This window comes from Acanthopagrus latus, chromosome 15, assembly GCF_904848185.1.
Source record: "Acanthopagrus latus isolate v.2019 chromosome 15, fAcaLat1.1, whole genome shotgun sequence".
In the NCBI taxonomy this organism is placed as follows: Eukaryota; Metazoa; Chordata; class Actinopteri; order Spariformes; family Sparidae; genus Acanthopagrus; species Acanthopagrus latus.
Window position 1 is genome coordinate 4,217,921 of NC_051053.1, and position 19,089 is coordinate 4,237,009.

Below are 19,089 nucleotides of genomic sequence, written 5' to 3' on the forward strand. Positions count from 1 at the left end.
TGAGCTGTTGAAAAATGGCCCCATCAGTGTCTTTTGATACCTCTATAATTCTGCATTAGTGAGTCGTCTAGATTTTTCTCTCTTAGAGTGGCTTAATAAGTGCAGTTTTCAGTGGGCTGCTGGAGATCTGATGCCATGCTGTTACCAAAGAACATTTGAAAAACCCTGCAGGTAATGTAGAATATCAAGGCAGCAGAGAGGGATTTAAGATATGCATAATTTCCTTTTTGGGTATTTTAGTTGATAGAATCAAACTACATCATTTTAATTTAATTGGTTTTAAGAAAACAATACAGACATTATATCTGATACGGAGGAATTCTCAGCTTGTGTGATTTTGTCAGGGAAAATTCATTGCATTGGCTTTTGGGAATAAGAGTTAAAGGCATCCTGACACAGGAGAGTTTGTCACATGTGTTATTGTTACAGTGATCTTAGAGAAGAAGGTCTGCCTTTTATTTCTCTTGAAAGATGTCATAATCTACCTGAAAATGTTTTTCCACAGCCACCAATCACATTTTTGACAGTGATATTTTTTATTAGTGCGGCATTTCTTCATAGTGTTGTTTTTTTTTTTCCTTATGGGGGTAAACGTTTACCTCTGTTAGGGCATGCATGCAAACAGCGTGAAAGAATTTCTTCAATAAAAACACAAAACACAATCACTCTAACTAAATAAATAAGATGATGACACAAACTGCAGCAGATGATAAAGCTACAGTATCAAGACCTTGAAAACTACCAGCTAGAAAAATCCCTCCCAATAACATTTAGCCACATGGGGATTATAGATTCAATCGCTTATCAGCTGGCCAAAGATATAACTTCGATCAGTGGACTTGATGGGAGCGGATCAGCGTTGAGCTGTTGCTACAGCTCTGTGGTGAATTCGCAGGCTGCCATTTTGGAAAGTGAGGTAACGGGGGGGCTGTTTAGACCGTGGTAGGAAAATAATTGACTTCTTACACAGTTCTTTGTGTTTCTGTTTAGACAGAATAAAATAGAAGCAAGTATTTCCTGTTTAATAATTTTGAGAGAAAATTAACGAAGAAGAAAGAAGAAGAAGAAGAAGAAGAAGAAAGTAAGAATCTTTTACGGACAATTTACTGATTTGTGCAGCAAAACTAGGGGGCAAAAAGACATTCAGACAAACTGGAACAAACCCCCAGTGGTGTCCATAATACACCCTTGGTCTGTCAAGCTGTTATAGCTGATTTTTGCACAAATCCAGCCGACAGAGAACAACAGGACCTCTCCATTTGGATCATTTCAGGCCACTTGACCAAAGTAACTAATATAGTATAATGTTTGGGGAACAAACTGCACTTTATTGACCATGTAGTGTTCACTTCATGCTGGACAGGCAGTGCGGCGTATACTCTGCATGACTTCCTGTAGTACATGAGGGGTTGATGAGGGCGGTTAGAGTTATCTCGTATACTTGTCTCTATGTCTAGAGACCTAAAACAGCGAGCTAAGAAGCTTAAGCTGTGTAAAGCTTCGGCACTACAAGCACCCTTTTCACTGACTCATCTGGTATTAATGTCTACAATATTACTTAATGCAGGTTTAAGAATAATTTCAGAATGGTTAATCCAAACAACTGTGACATTCTAAACATAACATTTGTATTTCTATAGAAACAACATAAGGTGTTTTGCTTAAACCTTGTGAAAAGAAAGTGGCAACATGCTGCTATAGAAGCAACTACTGTGCAAGCCATTTATTTTAGCCAACAATGACTGGGAGCCCCTCATTTCCCTCTGACAGATGGAAGGGACCCACCATAAAGCAGGAGCAGAAATCATTAAGTCAGCCGAAGCCCCATAGAGTTGTTTTAATTGTGTGCTCTGGAGCTGTAGGCATAGCTTACCTGATTGCTGCTATAACTAACAGCCTTCACGGACGCAGACGAGATCTTCTGCGGACATTTAGAGAGTGATTTGTGCTCGGGAGGTTCCCCAGGGAGAGACAGAGAGGCGAGGAATGAGTAGACCGTTCATCGCAGAGCGAGCAGATTGGACGCTCTCCGCTGGAGAGAACTTTGTCCAGCAGGAGAGGCTCGAGCACCTGGCTAACACTTTCACGGCTCACAATTTACAGCAGGCCTGCCACTGCGTTTGGTTATCATTGTCAGTGTGTTACCCCACAGAGGAATGTGCCTATGGTCCCGACCTTCCATTCGTGTGTCAGACGGGGCACTCACTCAAAGCGTTAATCAATGGCCCTTCTATGGCCGTGCTGCTGTGCCTATGTATCAATCATGGAATAAAGCTGAGCAACAGAAGAACGTGAGCACACACACAAAGTGCTGGATTAAGGATGTAGATACCCGCAGATGCACAAATTGAACCCGTGAAAGACCGGCAGATAAACATACCTGCACACATACAAAAACACACAGAAATCTCAAATGATGTTTTGACAGGTTGGGCAGGACTTACACTCCTTGTCTGACACATAAAAGCATATCAAATTCTGTTACAGAAGATAGTCTGCCAAGACTCCCTACTTTGACTGACATACAAGCTAGTGAATCAATCCACTTAAAACAAGCTTTACTTTAAGCTCCCAGACTCTGCATTGTGCCAGGCAACTTTGCCATCAGACCTCAAAGCTTCACAGTCTGGCAGGGATCTCATCTCCACTCCAGACAGGTACCCACTGCAGCACAACAGAACACAAGGGAACTTAATGCTACTTTTTTCAAAGCAGCTTCAACTGGAGTGTTAATAATCCATGTTTATTTTCAATTATAAATGACTTCTTGGTCTCCTCCTGAGTGGAGGAGTAGCATCGTCACAGACAGGCTCCACCCAGCAGAGCCTTATATTGTGTTTGCACAGCAGAAAGTCATCTCAGGGCACTATAGATTATGTTCGCTCGCCCTGCATCTCTCTCTGCCAGTTTACCATCTAAACATTTAATCTTGTCAAAAGAGAGACTCAATAAACTCAGAGGGAAGCCCTACTTTGCCCTCAGAGAGAAACAAATGTGGTTTATGGCAGTGATGATCTGCAGCATCTACTCTGAAGCTCTAATGCATATTTACACTCAAAGCTTATTAATCAGTCATGCAGGGAATAAAGAGCATGACAAAGATGGAGACACAGAATCAAAACCGGGGCCATTTTGCTGAGCGTTGAGAGCACAATAATGCGCTATAGCTATCGTCATAACAAGATAGTAGTGACTTCATGGTTATTTGCAGCAGTTCAAGGTAGAATGCGATATTTGCTGAGTGGTTAAACATGAATCAAGTACTACAGGGGCTGAATGGAAGATGTGACCACAGTTGTAAAAGTGTGCCGAGGTGTTCTTAAGACACCGTGTCCACTTCCTGCAGTCTTTTTCACCGCCTCATCCTGTCTGGCTGCGCTTTGATGTGTGAATTTAAAGGCAGAGGCAGTTGCATCAACAGTTGTGTAAAAGAAAGATGTACCTGTACTCCTCCTGGGTGAAGATTGGTATACGCGAAGGCTGGAGGACAGTGATCTCCACCAAAGTGCTGTTAGTTTTCACTGGCTCCCCATCATCATAGGCTATCAGATACAACTGCAACGGGCAAGAGAACACACACATAAGCAACACACAAATGCAGGCACAAAAGTATTACATTCTGTTTTTTTTTTTGTTTTGTTTTGTTTTGTTTTTTACCATACTACTACTTGCTACACAAATAATTCCCTTTCTGAGGTTGCCAGGCATCTTTTTGTAGACGTGTTCGGCATCCTAATAAAGACAGACTGGCAAAACAGGGTCTGGCGAGCAGCCTGCAAAGCTCCCACAGAGCGAGTATGAATGTATTGATCTACATTCATACACTGTGGAGAATGGGGCCTGGGGAAGGTGGGGGGGTGTGGGGAGGCAGGAGAGAGGAGGGATAGACAGAAAGAGAATCAACACAGGCAAATGTTTAAAGAAACAGAGAAAGGAAAACACAGGAGACAAAAAGACAGAGCTAGACAGATGACATGGGAGGGTATGCAATGCATACCCATTAGGAGCTAATATCACAAAACACCTGGTCCACTGTTCACAACTACAGATATAGACATATAAGGTCACCTTAAGCTGGTAAAAGAAAATATATGAGCCCCTTAGTGAAGCTCAATGATAAAACGCAATATCACCAGCAGCAGACACAAGAGGAGCAATGACATGATCACTCAGTCTGTTCACGAAACAAAGGTGATTGGCTGCAACCTCCCGTCTCTTCAGGACCTGTACACCTCCAGGACCCTGAGGCGTGCAGGAAAGATTGTTGCTGATCCCTCCCATCCCGGTCACAAACTCTTTGAGACACTCCCCTCTGGCAGGATGCTGCGGTCCATCAGGACCAAAACCTCACGCCACAAGAACAGTTTCTTCCCGTCTGCTGTCAGCCTTATCAACAAGGCCTGAATCCCCCCTGACACTCCTCACACTCCACCTCTACCACTGACTCTACTGTCACACTGACAGCACCATAACTCTATGTGTTACATTAACGCTCAGCTTGAACTTCCTATTCATTTGCACATTTCCATTTGCACATCATTTCTTGTAATTGTTCACTGCCAGCTGGTCTGCTCCTTTTATCCTTTTACCCAAAAAAACAGATTGTGTATATATATTTATATTGTATAGTTATATTTTCTACTTTTTAAAATAGTTTATATTGTTAATTTGTTATATTTTCTATTCTTTAAATAGTTTAAATAGTTTATATTGTTATATTTTCACTTAATAGTTATTTGATGCACGCACCAACATCACCACAACAAATTCCTCGTATGTGCAAAATCGTACTTGGCAATAAAGCTTTTTCTGATTCTGATTCTGATTCTGAAGCAATAATGCTTAAAAAAGTCAAGATGCACAAACATGACCTCTTGATATTCACTGCAGCTTTGCACTAAAATATGCGAGGCAGAGCAGTAAACACCTATGACAAGCAGATAATCAGCACGTTTACATGCACAGCTTAGTTGGATTACAGCCATAGTTCGACTATGCTACTCAATTGGACAACTGCAATTGTCCGAGTGTACATGCCGGTGAGAAAATCGAATTACTGGCCGAAGCATGTCATATCCCGGTATGATAGGTTGCGCTGTACCCATCCCAACTAGTGGTAATAGAGCCACCTCCAGCTGACCTCTTTACCTCACCAGCAACAACTAACTCTGCCTCGGCATTCGAGAAAGACGGCATACGAAGAGCAAGACGAAGCTACATCTTTGTACATTTCGTATACGGTGTACATGATAACTACAAAAACTAGATGCACAATGGCACTCTTGCTTGCAGTTATTTTGAAGGAAAGACGCCACCGTTGGCATCCTTCTACGTCCAGCTCACAGCCCCGGGAAAATAATCGCGAGCCTGCGCAGAACGCAAAATCCGAATCCAATCTGACAGAACGTATACATGCACAAGTATCGTGACTATCAATCGGTGTGTAGAAATCCGATCTGGTCCGATTTTGGTCAGACTAAGGTGTATACACACATCTTAAAAATCTGATCATAGTCGGACTAACCCCGTAATTCGGTTTTCTTGAGTGTCATGTAAATGCACTGACAGTCTCTGGCCAATACTGGCCAATGCCATCATCATCATCATCATCACATCATCACTATTAACTCAACATGTCAAAAAAAAATATCTGAATACACTCTCACTTTTATCAAAGAGGTTTAATATTTGTCTTTTTAAAATAAAATCTAGCAAAATTAATTCCTGTTTTATTAGAGCAGTGAAGTCATGCTGGAATTACCTGATTGGCTGATCAGTTGTTTCATTCATGCTTTACATTCTCTGACTCATTCACAGCTGTCTGGCTATCAGATGACTTCCAGAGTACAAAAATCAAGTCAAGTCAAGTAGAGCTTTAATTGTCCCCAGTGGGGCAGCTGGTTGTGAAGCAGTAGAAACAACCAATATCAAAAAACACACAAGCCAGTTAAAAAAGGCATATTTCTACCACATACTATGACTACCATTGCTTTAATAATAACCATGCAGGTGTAACCAACAGCCCAGCTGCCTCCTTATGTGCTATATTTCTGTTATTCTTATGTTCATGTATGTGTTTATTAAGGAGGGATTAGCTTGGATTCCCTGAGAGCTCTTTCAGGATGCTCAGGGAATCTGAGCTGCCAAATATATAGCCCTGTCCATGTGTACAAGTATTTTTTTGATCCATTTTGTCCTTTCATACATTTAATGTTTTTAGGTTAACCGAAAAAGGGACCTTTTGGTGAAGTTATTCAGAATCTTAATATTGAGTGCTTATGTCTAATGGGAAGACATGGGGAGTGTTTGTGAATGATGATGCAGACACCTACGTTCATTTCCGGATTGCATGTTATCAGTATATGTGGCATTATTTGCAAATGTGAACTCAGATTATGTGGTATAATATTGTGTATTTGAGTTTGTACATTGTTGTAAGGGATCTTAAATTGTCTATATTAGAGAGACAACAACATACACTGAAATACAATGATGCAAAAGAGAGATGAAAATGGTTGTGCATCATGTGACAACAACAAAAGTGTAATGTTAATATCTTGAAAGGCGCACACTAACAATACAGTGGCAGCTTATCACTGCTACTTCCTCCATAATCACAGCCACTCACCTTAAAGGTGACACTGGGCTCTTCATTAAGGTTGACCTTAGTGATGACTCTTCCGGTTTCCTCCTCAACATCAAAGATACTCCCACTGTACGGTGACCTGTCCAGGTCCACTCGGTAACGGACAAAACTGGCTGGGGTACCCTGGAGGAAGGAGAGAGAAGGACAAGAGCAACGTCAATCCGACAACAGAATACGGAAAGAGACAGTGTGTCAAAGTCATTTGGTAATGTAAAATGCATTCAAGCCGTCAAGGAACAGAATTGGCGTTTGCTTAGGAGGATAACTTTTTCATTCTGCCATCATGCTGAAGTGGTTTATGTAAGAAACAGTTGTTGTTCTTTCTGTGTAGCCAGTGTCTCACTCTGCTAATCAGACAGCCTGATATAAACTCACTGTCATTCATTGATTCAGGCCACTTCCCTTTCATTTGAATAAAAAACTTCTCCATTAAACTCACCCCTCTGCTCTCCAGGGAAACACACTTCCATTCATTAGCAAGAGCCTGGACTTTAATATGACCCTTTGATTAAGATTAATCACGCTTCCTGATTACTAATCATCTCTATAGCTTATCTTATTCCAGTTTCATCCCTCTGGACCTCAAATTCAGTCTGATTTTTAATACACTTTTTTTGAAGCTGTGCTCGCTTGCCTGAACTGATTTTGGCTCCCCAGGGACTGGTTAAAAACCTGGGGCTAGAGAGAGGTAAATCCAGTAGTAGCAGCAGTTCCCTCTGGAGGCTTACTTACACAAATGTGTCTTTAAGAGGTTACAAAACTATCGGAGTGAATTCACTTTGGGGATTTCAGAAAAAAAAGGGACTCATCTTTAAAAGCTCTTCAAATTGTTTTCGAACATGTAATGGAAAAGATGCCAGGATGGGATCATTAAAAAAAAAAAACACCTGCCAGAGAAGAATCTAATACTGAAGCTTCAGTAGTGAGACCTTCACAGTGACAGCAAGTGCTTTGCTCAAGGCTATACATACTGTGCCGGCAACTTAGTAACAGCATCCAGCCTCCAGTTCTTCTTCCCACTTGTATCATTAGTTTTCCTTTTGAAACCTATACAATATTTTTAACTTAGTCCTAGAATACCAGCTTGGAAACCTTTGCTTGTCTCTGTACATTTTCAGTTGCACAACACCTTTCCATGTCTGACATTCTACTTTAAACACAAAGTAATTTGGCATCAAAAACAAAAAATCAACCTAGAATCAAATATATAAAAAAGATTGCTCTCAAATGTACTTAATGTTGAGTGTGCAGTTCTTTTATACGAATGCAGTTCTCCTTAGGATAAAATAGCCAGTTCATGAGTTGAAGAACAAGCTCAGAAGCACTGAGTGATGCTTCACAGACACATGCAACACAACAGCAAGGCTCAAGCAGTGTAAAGTGAAAGTGTAAAACAGCAGAGCCAACAAGTTAATACAACTTGATCTGGTGAGCCTGTGCAATGATTAATGCCATACTCGAATAATACAGTTTCGCTACAGTGATGAACTTTCTTTTTCAGTCACAAATGAAAGATTTTATTACATTTTGTGCAAAAGGAAAAAAAAAGCTTCATACTGGAACATCTGTCTCCATGGTGAAATTCTCCCTCAAATACTATTAAACACCATTAGTAATACTATTTACACCATTAGAAACATGACAAAAGAGGCATGGCTCATATTTGTCGCATCATGACTACGAGCAAGAAAGCCTCTCTTCCTCTCTTTCTTTCTTTGTGTGTGCAGGTGTTCAAGAGCCCCTGTAATAGAGAAAAAGAATGTGTGTGTGCACACACTTCTGTGTTGGTTTTTTTTTCAGCAAGTACTTGACTATGCTCTATTCCATCAGAGGTGTATATGACAGGCATCCTGTCAATAAAGTGCTTTGAGCTCCTGAATCAAGGTCAATAAGAGACTGGGTTAGTCAGCTCCTCTAATCCGTCTGTCTGTCAGACTCCCCCGTCTCACTCACTACCTTTGTACTCATGGTAACACAATGCTGATTTCCTTCCTAGACAAGCGCTGCTGAAAATGTTCTATTGTGCAAGATTTACCTATAAGAATGGTGCATCTTGCATGAGGGGGATAAACACAAGTTCAGTTTTAGAGCTGTAAAGGCAGCAAAGTGGAGTGGGAAAAGCAGGAAGAGGCAGAGTCTCCAAATCCCTCAGCGGTTATGTGCTGCAGAGAGTACACAAGCTCACCCAGTCCTGGTGAAACCCCCAACCAGCAGGAGAGACACTAAATAACCAGCATCAAGTCCAGTCATACAGGACTTGGTGCAACACATTCAAAGCTGCAGGCTGTAAATCCAAGGCAGGTAAATAACTGGGGGAATATTATTCTCTTTTTTCCACATGGAAAATAAAGGGCTTGATGTGTGACTCATGGTGGAGTCTCCAAAAAGAACAGAGGAAAAAAAAAAAAAAAACTCGGTACCGTATACAGATAGGATGTGAGCAAGTAGAGCGCTGACTCACTCACCAAGTGCAATAAAATATTAAGGTGAGTGGAAGTGCCAATAAAAGAGGTTCAGCTGAGGTGAAAGACGTGGAACCAAACATTCTCAAGACTATCTCAAAAGGTGCAATTTATAAGATATGGCCAGAATTCTAGTTTAAAATGTGCTAAAATGATCAACAGCATGTGGAAGCTATCAGGTTTGCTGCTATGTCAAAGAAGGTATGCACTGATGTTAGCATGCTTACCGCTAGACCCAGCCCATCCTGTCTCATAATACCATTTTGAATCTCAAAGGGCCCTATTGCTGAAATGTATGTAAGCAGCAATTTCATTATGTTTTTCTGAGAGAACGAATCCTTGTTGGAGCCTCTGTAAATCGCTTCCATAATGTATCCCCATTCTCCCCAAGCTGTGTTTGGGCCCAATATGATGTCCAGTCATGTTCAATTCTGAGCCCAGTAGACCCGAGATTTCAGTCTGGGCAGACTCGGTCTGATAATAGGGTGACTGCTGCATCACTTACTGAGCTAACAAGCTTATAGCAGCGAGTAGCTTTAGTCTGGCATTTATAGTAAAGTAATAGAGGGAGCAGCAGTTGGCGGTTACTCTGATGATATGCTGCCCCCTATTTCTTTGGAGCAACCTTCAACAGGTTGCCAATTTTTATACGTTGCACCTTTGAAAATACATGCTACTGACAGACTCAATTAATACTAAAAAAAAAAAAATCATATGATGCTTTCGCCACAAAAAAAGAACTTTTCCATTGCTACCGTGTTGCCACCTCTTAGTCATACATTTTCTCATCTCAAAAGGATGTCACAATTTCTCTCCTGCATTGTGTAATTTTGTTTCAAAAAAAAAGAGAGAAAAAGAGAAAAATCTTCATAGTGCCAGTCCCAGGAGAACCTGCGCAGATATGGTGAGGTGGAAGGAAGGAGTCTGAGGAAACATATCCCAGTCAGGGGAAACACATCTACGTCTGAGGCAACTGGTGCATGACTCACACAAGTGAAGATGCTAAACAAGACACCCTTACAATAAACACACACACCACTGCAGCTGTAATGAGAGCATCTGAGCTTTGAAAACATCTTTAAAAATGCATTGTATCAAATGCTACAGCTGAAATTGGCTGATGTTCTGAGAGCAACATCTAGCGAGGGGGTAAAAAATCATCAAGCGAGGCTTTTATCTCTGCTGCCTTTATTAAAGAGATAGATAAAGTCAACATGCTCCTTGTGCTTTTAAGTTTATCCACCAACGTTGTACACACTGCATATTTGAACTACTAACATCTTTTTCTTATACTCACTGGAGGGTCTTGGTCCTCAGCAAAAACAGCTGTGATGACAGTTCCTTTCTCTGCATTGGGTGCCACCATGCCCTTATACAGGTCTTGGGTAAACACAGGGGAGAAGTCATTCATGTCCTAAAAACAAAGAGATATCATAAATGTAGACATATCAGTTATGTATTGGAGATATATTGGTTTCAGCGTATTCTACTGCTGATGCTGTATGCATGCTGAAACAGTCCTGTTTCATAATAGCAGTGCAGATTCCGCAGCTGCTGCGTTGTTTGATTCAGCGAACACTTTCAGAAACTTTCTGTGGATTCAGGCAAATGTTCCCACTGCAGTAATTAACCATGCCCCAGGCTTTGTCTGTGCACTTGAAGAACAGCAGAGATGAATGTGATCACATATTTACTGTAATCACACCATCACAGATGAAAATAATCCATTCATATTCTAAATTACAATACTTTGAAGTATAACGCACAACAATTCTGAACATACAAAGAACACACAAATTACTTTCTGTAAACTGACATTTTCCTTTTTTTCCCAAGCCATGTGTTAACTTATCAGTAATAAGGATGACATTCAATTACATTGTGGTGGAATTATGAGACTGCTGATGCTGCTGTGAAATGCAGTGTTTCATATGATTAATGTATTTTTCTTTGTCTTAGCTTTTCCACTCTACAGCACCTGAGTAAGGGAGGTAGGTGAGGGTATAATCATTTACAAATAAGATTCGATGGGAATAGAAAGCCAGTTGCTTTGAATATACAATTAGTATACCGTACATGTAATAATTGTCAAGATATTTGTCCATGAGTTCGTCTCCTGTAAATTTGCTTTGAAATTGATACACATTTGCATATATATACATACATTCTGGAATATTAAATGAGGGGGAAGTGGTTGAATGTCTTATCACACTTTTTTTCTGGACCTAAATACAGCTTTCAGTTTGACTTTTCTGGCTTGGAATTGGTGGCCAGCTGTACATTTTTCTAATTACTTAAACTAAACAATAACCAGGCAGACATGAAAAACACAAAGATGACGTCCTGCAACATCAAATTGTATTAGAAAGCTGACAGGTTATGATTAAATGATATAGTATATGACAGATAAATAACAATAATCCTAACACTGGTGCTCAGAGCTACACAGTAACTACCTAATTTCTCACTTTGGGGATCAAACCGTTTTGTTGGGATTCACTGATATCATTCTCCTGATGCTTCGCACTGCCTTTAATCACCTCCTCCCTGTAAATAATGCACGGCTGAGCTCTACCACTTTATGGGCCTGAAATGAAATCGTGTTAACCATGCAACCCCTGCTTTGCTTTGTGAGAATGCAAACTCAGTAAGCCCTTCACATATCTCTCAGGAATAGCTTAACTCTGTAGTGTAACTGCTGGAGCCTGAGATTCCTTTCTTTTGACTTCTCTCTCTACTTTCCACTGTTTTGACTGAGCCATGGGCAACAGTATGTGTTCTATAAACTCAGTGGTGGAGGGCAGCCTCACTTTGATCTATACATGGGTTAGTTTTTCCTAGCAGAAAATCTATGATCCAGTTCTTACTTTGAACAAGTCTTATCCTTGTGCTGCAAGTTGCAAAAACACATTAGTGTTTTGCTTGAAACATGCATGGGTGATGTGTGCACAGACACATACAATTCGGCTTCTCCATCCATGCAATTATACATGCAGACAAACACACACAGGGTGTCAAGGAGTACAAGAATTGAAGAAACAAGTTGGAGAGACTCATCCAGGACAGTCAATCCATCACTGCAAACATCAGACGAAAGAGACAACAACAAACAACAAAACAATACAAGGGAAAATCAATCACGAGCAACCTAAAATAGCCCTCTGGAGGTGTAACACGAAAAAGGAGGTGGAATCAGTTCCATATCTAGTTCCCGAGAAGCCAGCGTGAATCCATTATGCTCATTCCTCGCCTGAGCATGTGGCGAGCCTGCTTGAATAAGCTTTTGCGCTTCCTCCCATTCAGTTTAATATATAGACAGCTTAATTCTGTCGACTTTGAGACAGTCACTAGAGGTGGACTGTATTCACACTGTGGGTGCTAAGATTTTGAGGCACAGTATTGCTCACAGAGCAAAAACACACAGCTATTCACGCACACAAACACGCACGCACATGAATATCACAACACAAGGCGTCTAATCCTTTCGTTGGGATTCAGCTGTTAATCTCTTGAAAGGTTGTAACATAATTGCTGTCACAAAGCTAATGAGTCATTCAGATCTAGGACAGCACAGTACGCAGACAGCAACACCTTTCCATCAAAGTGTCTTTGTCCTGCTGATGTGTGGAGGACAAGCAGGTCAACAGGCCAAAATGTGCTTTACAAAAGAACACTGAATTTCATATAATAAAAGAAGCACAGGTGCACTACAATAAGTCCCCGCTCTATTATTGTAAAACCCTGCTAATGACTCACCACATATTCACTGCCAGTGTTGCTGCTCCTGAGGGACAATGAGGATAGACAGAAAGAGAAAAGACCACTGAGAGGTTGAGACTGTCCGGGGGCTCTTACCGTGATGCGGACTGTGACGGTAGCTTGCCCTGGGGGCATGATGCCTCCTTGGTCGACGGCTTCCACCTGGAAAGTGTAAGAGGCCCCCATGCCCATAGCTGCCAGGTCCTCAAAGTCCAGAGTCTGCAGCATAGCCAACTCCCCGGTGAGAGGGTTCAGAGAAAACAGCTGTCTGGCCGATTCAGTCTTGATCCGATACGTGACATTGGAAAAGAGATCTGAGTCCACTGCCTATGAGAAGGACAAGGAGAAGGTTGCACAGGTAGAATAATAACAGGACAATAAAGACAACAGAGGACATTTGCTGAGGCAGAAAGTGTAAGAGGCACCTATATTTTCAGAATTAAACATATGCAGAGATATGAGCATTGTGGCTGTGGACAATGAATATTAATGTTTCTATTTTAATTCTGCGTTCCTATGCTGCAGGGGTTACTGACATCAATCATTTATAGGTTCTGATTAAATTAAACCACCAAGGAAAGCTTAAGTTGGTCCTCAATGCATAAAAGCACAACTCTTTTGCTCAACAGTTCTTGCAGCGTGATATGATAAGATACATATGGATGCTGGTACACACACACACACACACACGCGTGCACACACACACACCTGGAACATGAACTGATTCACCAAAAAGTGCAATTTCACAATAGTTGAAACCAGGTTCAGGCATTTACATGAACAAAACCTCACAAGCACTTAACCTCCATTACACACATACCACTTTGACAGCAAATTGTAGTGTATTGGGAGTTTTTCACAGTATGCCCACAAAAAATTGTCGAAATGACTTATCTCCCATTGCAGGGGGAGGGCTTTTCCTCTTTCCCTCCCAAACATATTTTTTTTGGTGTATAATGGTCACAAACAGTCAGGAAATTACCCATGCCTCTGCTATTGTTTGCAGGGGGAATTTTATTCGGAAAAATGAAAGTGTTAACATTGGCGAGGCCAACTTTTGGCCAACAACAATTATTCTCAGATAGGCTATAATCGCCCAATTAAATTGACATTAGGTCAATAAACGTCGCACATGAAAAGGGGTGAAAATAAGTGTGTCCACCTAGGTGTTTTGTTTCCACGACAGCCGATTAGATACAAATTGTAGCCATTTACATTTAAGACAAAAGCTGGATGTTAGCAGAAGGACCTTCACGTTTTCCATTCACCCCACTCAGTCACTTAATTTTCTCAGTCTATGTCACTCATCTTTTGCTCTTGCTGGTGATTTTTTCTGATGTTATGCCAGCCACCTCGTTTAGGGTCGAGCTGATGTTGTCTGGGAGATTAATGGTGTCACAGTGCTACTGTCACTCACAGCCCTCACCCTCAACCCGTCACCTTCCTGCTTCTCAACTTCCCCACTTGCTTTCCCCCTCTGTGGGAACTGTCACTCACAATATGCCAGCAATAACTCGCCCCTCCATTCTGGGGTTTGCCCTGCATGGTTTCTTTATACTTCACTTCAGTGCAGACACACGCATGGATGTATGACGGCACTGAATAGACCCAAAGACAGATTCCACCAAGTTAAAAAGGTTTTCATTGCATTAATTTTTGTCATGACCACTACAGCCCAATTAAAACTTGAAACATCTAGCGTTAAGTCTCATTCTGTAAGAGCTGTCAAGAGAAAAAAAAAAAAAAAGATTTTTCTGCTATGAATATAACACTGTGTATGTTTCTGTCTGCATAAATGTTTCCGTCTTGAAGCATTTGACACTAAAAACACTAAATTGCCTGCACTTTAAGTTAAAAGATGCTAAAAGCCTGCCGCTACAACCCTTGTGTCAAGTACCACTGCTGCATTATATAGGGAGACAGGACATGTAAAGGGATGGAGAGAGGGAGGAAAACAGCCAATAAACATATAAGTATATGATAGCCTATACCAATAGCATATAAGTACTTACGCTTAGTTTTAGGACCAAAGTTCCCACAGGGCTGTTTTCAGGTACATTCACCGAGTACGTTTCCTGGGAGAAGACTGGGCTGTTGTCATCAATATCCGTCACCCGTACTGAGAGGGTCAGCATGGTCCGCCGTGGATCCACTGCCCCATCTGATGCCTCTACCACCAGGTCATACTGGTTCCTTAGCTCACGGTCAAGAGGCACTCTTGTATAGATGCTGCCATTAGCACTGATTATAAACAAGTCAGGATGATTTACAATCCGGTAGCGGACCTGGCCGTTCACTCCTGCATCGGGATCTGTGGCCTGTGGAGACAGAAAATAAATTCTATCATGGGAATATAAATAGAATCGTTCTTTCTCTTTCTTTCATGTGCATTAATATCTGGGCAGCCCGCCATTCTTCATTAACCCCACCCCCCCACAGTCTTTTGTTTGGATGATCAGATACTTGACACTTTTTTCTGCTGATACAAGATTCAAAACAATCACCATTTAATGCTGCCAAGCTCCTAAGGCAACTACCATGACAATAATTCACTGCACCATCATATCTGCACTTGTTTGCGTAGTGATCTGTGCCAAGGTAAAAAGATGGAAGCATAATAAGTGGCTAATGCTACAAATGTCATTATCTTACACTGGATAGAGAGATGTAGTATGCTGAGAAAATAAAACTCAGTCAGTGGGCCGGCTGAATGAAAAGTCAATATAAAGTCAACAACTAACGCCCTCTCACTCCTGGTGCTGCTGAAGTAAACCGACAACCATGGGAACCACTTAGAAGCCATTTACATATGTCAATAACAGCAGATAGAAATAAATATTCACTGACTCACAGATGTTGGACCGGAAATGCAGAGGTATTTTGCTTTAGGCAAACACCAGCTGTTGTGAGTTTGATGTGACCATTACATGATCCATTAAAGCCTGGCTACATTCTACATACCTCACATATTTAAAGAGGCTCCAGGTACACAAGCACTGCAGCAGGGCAGCAATGACGGTCATGTGTTTGAGATTCCTCTTCTTCAATTTGAGATAAGAGTCTCTGTCAAAGACTCGTAAGTAATCATTTGTGAGTTGTGTGTGGATACAACAGGTCATTTCGTCCCTTTGTACATATGTGAATATGTGTTTATAGTCCAATAGTCTCCTGTGTGGTGATATTCTTTTGTTAAAACAGAGAGAGAGAGAGAGACAAAGAGAGTTGACAAAGAGAGAGAAAGTTGGGAGGGAAAAAAGAGGCATAAGGAGATCGAGCCACATTTCATCTGTCTGTTCATGTCAATAATTTCTCAACCTCAATAAAAATATGAAAAAGGCAACACAAAGAGGGGAAAAGGGGCTCAATAAAGGAACTGTGGAAGAAGGGTGAGGATACACGCACACATTTAGTTGCTAAAAGCTGCCCCCAATTTGTTCTACAATGCCTGACAAATATTCAAAGCCACAGCTAAAAATTGGACTCAGCATTAAGCCTTAGCGAAACAGACGGAAGCACATCATGTCTATGTGTGTGTACGGATCAGAACTTCTTTTCAATGATTGCATAACAAACATTCTCGCAACTCTTTGCCTTGTGTGAGGTGACAGATGCTTCATTTCTGTGAATGACATAAAGGTTCAACAGTTGAGAAAATATAGGGCAAAAAGAAATGGCGGTCTGACGGCGATGTGAAGTGGTGTTATAGATTTTTTTTAGGTGAGCCTTGTTTTAGGTGGTTAAATTTAGCTTTTTCTCTGGACCCCATTAATTGCAGTACAAAGCTGAGCGTCTGGACTGGAGCAGCTCTCTACTTCTCCAAACTGAGGCTGCACTGATCGGTAGGGAACAGACTGACTATAGATACGTTCTTTATATGACCCCACTTCAAAAAACACAAACTAACCCTTTAAGGCTGAGTACCATTATCAAATTAGATACCAGTACTGATACCGTGACTTCCATGCCACATTCTGAATTATGTTTTGTCGATACCAAATTTATGAAATCCATTTTAATAGAAGAATACTTACTCACATACACGAGGTGAGCACTGTCTCTAGTGTTTTTCCTGCATGCCTTGAGACACCCAATCAACAGCACTATAACATCCTTGCAAAATAAGCATGCCACACGCTTAGTGACTGACTAATGCTGATGAGGTTAACAACTTAGGTATTGAAATGTGACATTTTTCAAAGCAATTTGGTGGGTGCAACATACTATTAAAGTTCTATGCCCAGTCTTAATCGCTGCCCTGAAACAGTAAATTCCACTATGAATATAATGATTTTAATCTATTCAATGTATCTTTATCTGCATTATAAAAACAAAAACGGTCTCTTGTATCAAGCAACATCGAAGTTGATACTTATCTCTTTAAGGTAAAAATGTCTGATAATATCTGCCAGCCGATATATCAGTCAGGCTCTAGGGCAGACTTATCCATGGTTCCCACATGACCTGCAGCAGATGTTGGCAGACATGATAAACATGAGTGGTCATGTTGTAAAGCCTGTCCCTGTTGGCGACTGTAAAGCCTCACCCAAATCATTAGGTTGGATGAGTTTTTCAGGTCTCTTTTGATGACAACTGGCACAGCCTTTAGATTGTGAGCTGGTGGATGGGCCCGTAACATCAATGGAGGGAGCAATGTAACATCCTGCAGGTGGCCACAACACAAAAAGCAGCTTGAGCAGGTGGCTGCTGTCATAAAACTACAAATCCACGCAGACCTCTAACAAATAGCACCCGAGATTTGTGCCTCCTTTTTGTGCTGTGCTCGGTTGAGTGTGTATTTGCTTATTGAATTTACAATGAAAGATTTTTCACATTGCTGTGAAAAGCAAGTGTCTTCACTTGGGTGCAGGACCAAACTCACTTTATCATGGAATATGCTTGGAAAAAAACATGAACAGCATTGTGTTCAACTGCCTCCCCAATTAGCAACAATTGTAGATGATGCTTCCACGATGAGTCTGACAGGGACGCTAATCGATTCACCCGAGGTCATCTGCATGCTCTGATTCTGGCTCCCTGCTGTGAGCAAACAAAATGGGCTTGTATGGTGTCAGATTTGTCAGTCACAGAAGAAATTATTATATTAGCACAACCAGCAATGTTGTCAAATGTGATAACCTAGTAAATCATCTCATGCCTATGTAAGTGAGTGTAAAATAAGAACAGGTGTGAACCAGTTCCAATTACTGTAAAGATAATCCAAAACGCATCAGGGCTCGTATTAAGCTACTTATTGGCATTACGCATATGCACTGCAGTCATCTTCACCGCTGGCAATTGCCTGAAGCCTTGTGCTAAGCTGCACTACTACTCCACTGCAGGTAAATTCATGGTGCTACAGAAAAAAAGAAAAAAAAAAAAAAGACTAACTGATCTTATAGTAACACGTCCCTTATATGTGAAATTATTGAGTAAACACAAAACATATCTTATTTCAAGCTGTCTTTATCTCATCCATTCCCTCATCTGTCACTGAACATTGATTTAGAGTGTTGTGTGACAGTATGATGTGACAGCTCTGAAAGGTTCATTTGCTCAACAAAACCAACTCGTAATGCACTTGCACACTAATCTCTGACAGAAAATCCACATCACAGTTACAGAACATTTGTCAGCCTATCAAGGCGGGTGATGAAACATTGAGAAATACTTGGGGGTGTAAGTTAAGTGACGGTCCCCTGGCTCAACGATTTTTTGATGTTCTTATTTTCTCTTTAGACGGATGTCAATTTCAGGTGAGTCCCCCCCCCCAGTGTATGAACTCGACGGATCTGAGCAGCAGCATCTCAGTCCTTTTGTTTTCACCTTGGATGAACTCTATCACTGGTTAATGAACCGCAACATCTGTAGAATCTGTTAAAAACAAATAAGACCTAATGTTTCTTTCTCTTCATTTATATATTCTATCCTTCTTGATGAAATGAAAATGTGAGAAATGGGTACTAGACTTTTTATTTTACACAGTTATTGGCACTTACAATCTAAATTCCAGTCGTCATCATCTAAATTTTGCATTTTATTAATCTAATAGCTGAGAACAGATTCTGGGTAGTCTATTTCCATTGCACCCCATTGCCCAAAGCCAACAGAAAACCTATTATACCTGCACTTAACAATGATGTTATTCCCAAGTGTTTTCTTACTTTGAGGTTCCACCTTAAGGGGCATGGTCTCCCTAACTACAGCACAATGAGCATGATCTCT

At 41.0% G+C, this 19,089-nt stretch overlaps 1 protein-coding gene across 5 annotated transcripts in view; it reads right to left on the minus strand.

Moving 5' to 3' along the window:
* Positions 1-19,089, minus strand: part of pcdh15a (protocadherin-related 15a) — a 245,217-nt gene that overhangs the window by 61,763 nt on the left and 164,365 nt on the right. For all 5 annotated transcript variants that reach the window (XM_037124785.1, XM_037124786.1, XM_037124787.1 and 2 more), the window contains 5 exons: positions 14,880-15,185; positions 12,964-13,194; positions 10,406-10,522; positions 6,629-6,769; positions 3,443-3,555 (listed from right to left, as the gene is read on the minus strand). In XM_037124785.1, coding sequence (XP_036980680.1) covers positions 3,443-3,555; positions 6,629-6,769; positions 10,406-10,522; positions 12,964-13,194; positions 14,880-15,185 — 908 coding nt within the window. The remainder of the gene's footprint in view (positions 1-3,442; positions 3,556-6,628; positions 6,770-10,405; positions 10,523-12,963; positions 13,195-14,879; positions 15,186-19,089) is intronic.